The following is an 8324-nucleotide window of genomic DNA, read 5'->3' on the forward strand; positions in this document are numbered from 1 at the left end:
AATTAAGATGATGTGGTCAGTGTCCTGTCAAGACTGGGGATTCCTATAACTAACCAAATAATTTAATAAATTGGTGTTCATGTGCTGAGTACTGTTATAATATATATATATAAAAAAAACACACAATGAAGAAAAACCAAGTCAAGATGTTTTACTTCAACAAAAGACATTCATTTGATTATATGAAATGAGTTAATGTGTATATATTGTCCATTACGGAAACTGTCCATGTATTACATGTATATATTATGGTCACCTGTCCAGAGTAAAAAGTTTTGCCATGCATCTCCAAGTGTTTCAAGGATACAAGACTGGAGTAACCTGATCTTTCAGCTACAGCACCAATAAATAATCTTCATACCTACAAAACAAATATAAAGAACAATGTTGAATATGTTAATAATAATTTTCTATATACAAGATACAAGTATGCATTATACAATATATATATCAAATGTGACAGCACACTTACAAAGATGTTCTGTTTTCAGATGGAAAAAGAATGCTGGATATGTACTGACAAATTTGATACCACCAAACAACTGAAATCCCATTTGGCTAGCAATGTACATTCCAAGATGGAGGTGGTGTGTCCCTTCTGTATGGACAGACCTACAAAATACAAGAGAGTATGGGAGCTAAAAGACCATTGCAATAGATTCCATAAACCAGCCATGCAGGACATGAGACCCGACGCATTATCGGAAGGGAATGCCTACTACCTTGCTGTACATCCGGAATGCTACAGGAAGGTAGTTAGGCCAACAGCTTTCTATTCACCCTCAGCCAGAGATCTGAAGAAAGCCATGCAGGCATGGCTGAAGAAGTCGAAAGACACCTACAGGACGCCAGAGGAGTGGGAGCAAGGATGGAAAGAGGGCACAAAGTTTGATGGGCCTCCAGGAGAGGAACTATTTCAGCCAGTCTATTCAGGGGATGAGACACGGGCGGCCTCATCCTCTTCTATTGATATGGAGATTAATAGACCTGATGCCTGGCGCATAACTTATGTGGCACTGGTGCCACAAAGTATCATGGTGGAAGCCATCTTTAGGAGAGAGACATACAGATTTGCCATTGCAGACACAGTACTTGCAGATGTCAAGTATGTGTCTGCATTGACGAGGAGAATGCTGGCCATTCCACAGGGAGGGAAACAATCCGCTGGACGGAAACACAAGCTTCTCGGAAAAACTTTTAGCGATAGAGTAGCGCTGGCCGTGAAATTATTAGGACTGCCGGAGAAATACATCAAGAATATTCACCGTTTGGAAACAGATTTTTATGCAGTCCCTTCAACAGAACATTTCGACCCTCCATTCAAAACTACAGAAATCAGCAAAAAGAAAACCATTGTTAAATCCACCATTTCGGCAAAGAAGTCATCAAAGAAATCATCATCCGTCAGTAAGAAACCTGAAAAACCCTCCTCTACACAAGTAACATCAAGTCCAAGGAAATCAACACCACCAACAACGCCGGTCGTTACCATCACTACTTTAGCTCTCTCTCCCATTTCAACCAGATCATTATCACCAGCCAGGCCATCTTCACCACCTCCAGCAAAGAATTCTGAAAAATTATCCTCATCCGACAGCAAGAGACCAGAAAAACCATCCTCTACACCAGTGGCAGATATTACATCTAAACCCTCAACACCACCTACAACGCCGGCCGTTAACACCAGTATTTCCGCTCTCTCTCCTATATCTACCGGATCCATGCCATGTTTACCTCCTCCAGCAAAGAAGCCCAAGAGATCCACCATACCATACACCCCAGAAAAGCCTTCTCAACCAGGACCAACATATATACCCACCCCGAAACAGTTGCTGGCGACAATTACAACCCTAGATATTCCAATTTTAGAGCTACGACAACCTGCTGAACGTGCAACTACCTTGCTACGTCTTGGGGGAATGCCATTGTTTCCTCCAGCACGGCGAGACTGGACTGGGGAGGTTCAGGTGAAACTTCCTGGAGAAGTTCTCACCAAGGACTGGCCTCCCCAGGACTGGAAGGAAATGACGCCAGACACCAAAAAGCTCAATTGGGAATTCATAGCATTTCAATATGAGCAGGCCTCAAATCACCCTACTGTACCTAGTCGAGCAGGACTCCTAGACAAATATAATATGTTAGCTTTGCCAGGAACATCCCCACACAACAAGATTAAAGATGCCACCAGAACTGTTATGAAGAACCGCTTTTATATGTACGAAAATTTGAGATTGATAGCCACCAATGGGATTAAGCCGGATCTTTCCACTTCTTTCATGCTGGACATGCTGGAGAAAGCAAGCGCTAGTCGCGATACATCCACAGACCACATTTGCCATGCCTTGGATAAGGCTGGCATTCCGTTAAGATTGGACGTTTAATTTCGATTCATATAAAGTTGCTGAACATTACATGTGCATATATGAGACATTATATCAATTATTTTGGACTTAAACTAAAACTAATATTGTCCGTTTCTGCAGTTATAGAAGATTACAGATTATGAACACTTGAATATGAAATCATCAATGTGACAATGGGGGGTAGATTTTACTTGATATTGAAATTTGTTGTTATATGAAATGTATTTATGATATATATGTATAGGGATTTCTTGTGCAGCATGAATCAGGCATACAGTAGCCTAGCATATGTTATATGAGTAAGATTATATCAGCTGGGTCTGATATATTAAGTGAACTCAAGGCTTGGAATAGGTATTCTGCTATAGGTACTCTTGCTACACGTAACAATTTAAGGTCGACTAGACAGACAACACAAATGGCAATATCTTTCTTTATTTAACAATGGCTGATCATACTGTATGCATTGAGTTGTGTTGTACAAGAAACAAGTTAAATATTTGTTGAATTCGGGAGAATTCCACCACTTTAAGGTGGGGAGGGTGTAATGTGCAGGGTGTACCCCCCCTGACATTTTTCTTAATCTTTGGAAATCAACATTTCCATTTATTTTTCATGTTTTGCCAATTTACAAGTTCTTGTTGATAATGTTTGGCTAAGGCCCCTTTGTTATGTTAAGATATTTAGTGATTTTTCTTGTTGCAAGCCAGGAAATAGTTTCAAAGGAAATATTTCATTTTTTTGTTAACTTGTTCAGAAGTTCAAAGTTAGTCATGTTTGTTGTTTCTTTTCATAAATTTCACAGGGCTTAACATCATATAAAAGTAAAGGCTGTACCATTTCCACGTTTAACTGCTGCTTTATTTTTGTAATAAGTATCTTTACATGTTTTAGATAAGAAGTAAAATAGAATTTTATTGATTCTCAGCTGATCGAAATCGATCGCCATGTAAACAAAGTCACATGACCGTCTAGACGTCTAGGAATTCGTCTGCTATGTATTTCTTTGAGATTTAAGTATTTTTGCAAGATCAGTAAACGTGGAAACATGAAATTCAATTAACAATTTCCTATTATAATTATGTATCTAAATGATATGAGTGTGTCGCCTTTGGGTTATTTTTGCACTAAGCCTGTTTACAATGTGATTACGCCATTTTTGTATCATAGCGCTTTACCCCAAACCATGTTTTGCTTGCCCGATTAAAATTTACGAAATGTACGACGTTCTAACCTATAGTCCCGCTTTCCTTAAAGTCATAGCTAATAAAGCGCCACACCCGGGCAAGCTGTTAACTCTTAAGTAACTTCAAATTCATGAAAGTTCAGGCAATTGCCCGGCTCAACTTGTCCAGCCATTTTTGTTTTCATTGTTCCGGTTGGCTAAAACATGTCACGTGACATATAAATTTTATTATATAAGGAGCGCCGCTTTCATAATATGGCGAATAGCTGCCGTGGCGGGTAACTACAAATTGTAAAATTGACAACAGAAATAATTTGATAAAGAAATAACAACACAGCAGAGGTATGAATATTTATTGTAATTTTAATACCATTTTGTACTCAGCACATCAACCCACAGAATTTAAATGGAAAATAAGGATAAAAACCGGCTGTCAGTTTCTACCTTGTCCAGTTACCCCTGTGTGTTAATAATGTAATCCTGCAGTTATTCCCCATCACATCGACCTTTTAACCATAGATAATTAACCAGGGACCATATATTAGGATTTTACTAGGATAAACTGTTACTTTCGGCCTGACATAATTAGTTACATGGATGTGCCAACTGTTGGTATTTAGATGTTCCAGTCCCAATTTGGATGTGCCATCACAATATTAAATATAGATTTTTCTTACCCTGATTTATCCATGCTTCATCACCAGGCTTAGTCAAGGGTGACTTAGTTATATAAACAATGTTAGAAGAATATATCTTATTCCTGTATTTTACCATATTATTATATTTATGTGCTAATAAATATTTAGTCCTGTGAATTATGCATTATTGTTAGTGAAATAGAAATCTCCAGTAAATGGTAAATCAACTTACAATTTCCAAATGAGCAAGGACTGGTTTCCTGACTTGAATTGGATCCATCTGTTCAGTAATCAGTTTAGTGCTGGTGCACTAAACTTCATAAGAGTAAGATTATACGTTTTGGGCAGTTGTCTTGTGGCTGGGCAGATATTTCTCTGTTACAGGCAAGCACAATTGGTCCATAATGGCTGACCATCCAGACACATTGATATACACGTTAAATTGGTTAATAATGCTACAACCTTTACAGAGACTTACCCAAATGATATAATTAAATTGAAGCCTACCCCAGGTCCCTTACACTATATCCTCCTATGGGCGGTTATGAGAGACCGCGGTTTATAAAATATATTAACACCTAATCAAACTATTTTGAAGTTTAGAATTTATATATACTTATGACCGTCGCAAAACTTTTTCAAACTTATGTATTTGTATACCTCTGCAAATGGAAATCTTTTTTATGTATTTTTCTATGATGTACATTTATCCGCAAATGTGTTTCTTTGTTCAGGTAGCAAAGCATCATTATTCAAATGATTTTATAGGGGTTATAAAGTGTAAGGTGCATCTACATTTTCCTGGTATGTAAACCAATTCAAAACGAGAACTTTATAGAGGGGTGTAAAGCATCATTTCCTTTAATCTGCAGAGACCTGTCAAATGTAAATGTAAAGAAATAATTTTGTTAGTCTTTATTGTCGGCTGAAATGTATGTCAAATCAGAACATATCAAAAGCCTTTGAACATATTCCGAATATGGTAAATACATAGATTTGCGGACAATTTGTTTAACTGAGAAATGTGGTCAAATGATAATATCAATGACATGTGTAAATATATTGGGCATATGTAACTTTAAATACATATGCAAAGAAATGATAAAGAAAGATATTTCAGACAGCTAGAAATGTATGTGTAAATATATTGGGCATATGTAACTTTGAATACATATGCAAAGAAATGATAAAGACATATATTTCCAGTAAGGTCTAGATCACTCACCTGCCGATTGAGCACCTGCTGATATAGCACCATCAGCTGGCGATACGGCACCTTTTGGGGAAAATTTGATTTGCCTCCCTTTGCACAGTGTCTTAAGTTTTCAGAGAAAAACTATTATTGATTTAACACATGGCATGAGTAAAATCTCTTTGTTATTACTGTACTATAATCTGGATAATGCACAGCTAAGGTGTGCATTAACTACCTCAGATATACTGCACAGTTCAAATCTATTTTTACAGTTAGGGGCGGTTCCTCGATTTTGAAGGGGCGTTATTCTGTCAAATTAAAAAAGATATCGCCGAGTGTAGCGAGAACAAGAACAATATTGACTTTCTCCAATACTAGGGTGACGACATGTTAGCCCTTGCCCCCCCCCCCCCCCCCCCCCCCCCGAATCATCCATCTGCCATGAAATTACGACAAAGTTGAACTTTGTACAAACATCGTAGTTTCAAAATAGGAAAAATGAAAGGTTTCCTAAACCTTTTTTTTTCATCTTAGCTTGAACATAAAATGTATTATTATATTTTGTGTACAAGATAAATCTAAAATCAGCGTTTTTAATTCAGAAAGATGGTTAAATTTTTTTTTGGTAATTTCTGCCAAAAAAGAAATGTATCTAAGAATATCCGAATTAAAGAATTCTGATTTTGATTATTTTTAGACTTAATGGAAATTATAACAAATTTTTGAATATCTAGTCACCATATTTTTGGATCGAATTTAAAGGGGGTCATGTAAACGGTTTCTTTTAAAACAGGGAGATTAGCTGGAGACCAAACAGACTTCATTTAGATGGACGTGTTTTAAAAAAGTAATACAGTAGATACAAAGCAATTTTGGGGAGGGGGAGTAAAAGATTGGAAAGAGAAACGTATTTTCTGTTTATTCAACATTTAAAGTTTAGGTAATCTTCCTCGGTTTATCTTTCTCTTTTAAAGCATATCATTGAGGGAAAGAAATTCAAAAGCTCAATAATCCTTTCAGTTATGTTTTTTTCCATACGATTTGAAAGTACACAATTTGTCAAAGTCTTAATCGTCACTTATTAAAAAAAAATGGGAATAGATTTAACAGAAACATTAAAAACAAATTTACCATTAAATCGCAATTTTACAGTAAGTCTAAATAAAAAAAAAAGTTATCAATTTAAAACTTACCCAAGTCGTATTTCCCCCTTTCTTTAATACCCTACAAGCCTACAAGAACTTTCATAGGATCCGTGGATTGCGGAACATCGTCCACATCTAAAACGTTCTCGTAAATTAATGACGTCATGTGTGAAAACAGTTATTGGCCAATCAAATCGGTATGTAGAGGTTAATCTGCACGTTCAGGGTGACCCTCTAACCCGAACTCCTTCGTCGTTCGGGTTAATAAGGGTCACCTGAGCTGTGCAGATTAACTTCTATATACCGACTTGCTTGGTCAATAACTATAACATAATTTAACTAATTGTAAAAAAAAAAATTGTTTATTTGAATAAATACTTTGAAAATGTAAGTATGTTTTAAATGGCTTTGTAGTATCTCCTTTAGATTTAAATAATATGTGAACTATAAGCTAAAAGAATAAGATTTAATTTTCGTTCTTAATATTTTTCATACAACTCACCAATAACGATGCCTGACCTGTTATATATATGAATGAAGTTCTGGATTAGATGTTTATATATTAGAGAATAATAGACAAAGACAACAGAATGGACACAAAAAGGGAATAAAAAACAATAGGATAACAATAGAGAATTAAAAACCCATTGTTCAGAGAACAATTGAAGGTCTTTCCACCAAAACAATGTATTTTAATCGTCAAATGATAGCTTATTGTACGCTGATTACAAAAATATATGGTTTCTAAACAATATTTTTTTAGATAAGGGAGATAATTTCTTACTTCCGGTTTGAAAAACTCTATTTCCGATAATATTTGACTATTTACTTGACACTGATTCCAAAAATATCTTGTTTTTCATACTTTTATGTAATAAAGTACAATAAATAGCTACTTCCGGTTTACACAAGGTCACTTCCGGTTGTTTTTTTAAGTTTAAATGGTTTGATACCGTTTGTCAAAAAGTCTCATGACTTTATTATGTATACACATGGGGTAAAAGCAAAGGTCAAAATCTAGAACGTCAAATTAAGCTATGAACTTGTGATCAATTTCTAGGTCATTAACCAAGAACCTCAAATCAAAAGACCATAGGTCTTAATTATATTTAGTTAATGAGTTATATCACCAAACGCGTATTTTTTAATACCAAAGGGGAGAAAACTCCCTTTCACATTCAAGGTACGCTTGCAATCAAAATTTTACATCTTACGACATGTCGTAACTAACAATTTAGTAAAAATAATTTGTTGATATCTTAAACAGTCTTTGGATATAAGTGAAAATAAGCCAAATTCAAATATTAAAATATGACCTTGACCTTTGACCTTGACCTAATTTTCATTTTTTGGGACCAAGGACCTCAAATCAAAAGATCCTAGGTCTCTATCACTTATGGTTTATAAGATAGAAATTCATATCACTTATATCAGATGCATAAGGGGAAATAACTCTCATATGGAGCGGTCATATCGCTTCGGTCAAAATAGGACAAATCATGCGAAGGATATAACGAGCAATTTTGTAAAATAAATTTGTCATAATCTTTTACGGTTGCGAAGGAGATGCGCTAACAGGGAAAACAGTGTTTGGGGAGATAACTCCTACAAAGAAAAGTATTTGTTTACGCAGGGTAAATTTCAAAAGCGCATAAACTGTTTGATATCATATACAAAATATCTAAGCGACATATTGCGAAACAAATGTTTATCGCAAGAACAAAATAAGGCGGAAGAAAAAAAAAAAAAAAAAAATAATCAGAAGAAAAACAATAGGTCTTTCCACAGAAAAGTGGA

At 35.6% G+C, this 8324-nt stretch overlaps 1 protein-coding gene across 1 annotated transcript; it reads left to right on the forward strand.

Annotated features, from left to right (window-relative positions):
- The first annotated feature begins 476 nt into the window (after positions 1-476).
- LOC134724483 (uncharacterized) lies at positions 477-4700 on the forward strand. Its single transcript, XM_063587519.1, has one exon. The coding sequence runs from the start codon at positions 477-479 to the stop codon at positions 2379-2381; it is 1905 nt and encodes a 634-aa protein (XP_063443589.1). The 3' UTR covers positions 2382-4700.
- Positions 4701-8324: the final 3624 nt, after the last annotated feature.

The sequence above is a fragment of the Mytilus trossulus genome, chromosome 7 (genome assembly GCF_036588685.1).
Source record: "Mytilus trossulus isolate FHL-02 chromosome 7, PNRI_Mtr1.1.1.hap1, whole genome shotgun sequence".
Classification (NCBI taxonomy): domain Eukaryota; kingdom Metazoa; phylum Mollusca; class Bivalvia; order Mytilida; family Mytilidae; genus Mytilus; species Mytilus trossulus.

Coding starts and splice junctions, on each gene's coding strand:
- LOC134724483 (XM_063587519.1), top strand. CDS start 477: ATGTTCTGTTTTCAGATGGAAAAAGAATGCTGGATATGTACTGACAAA.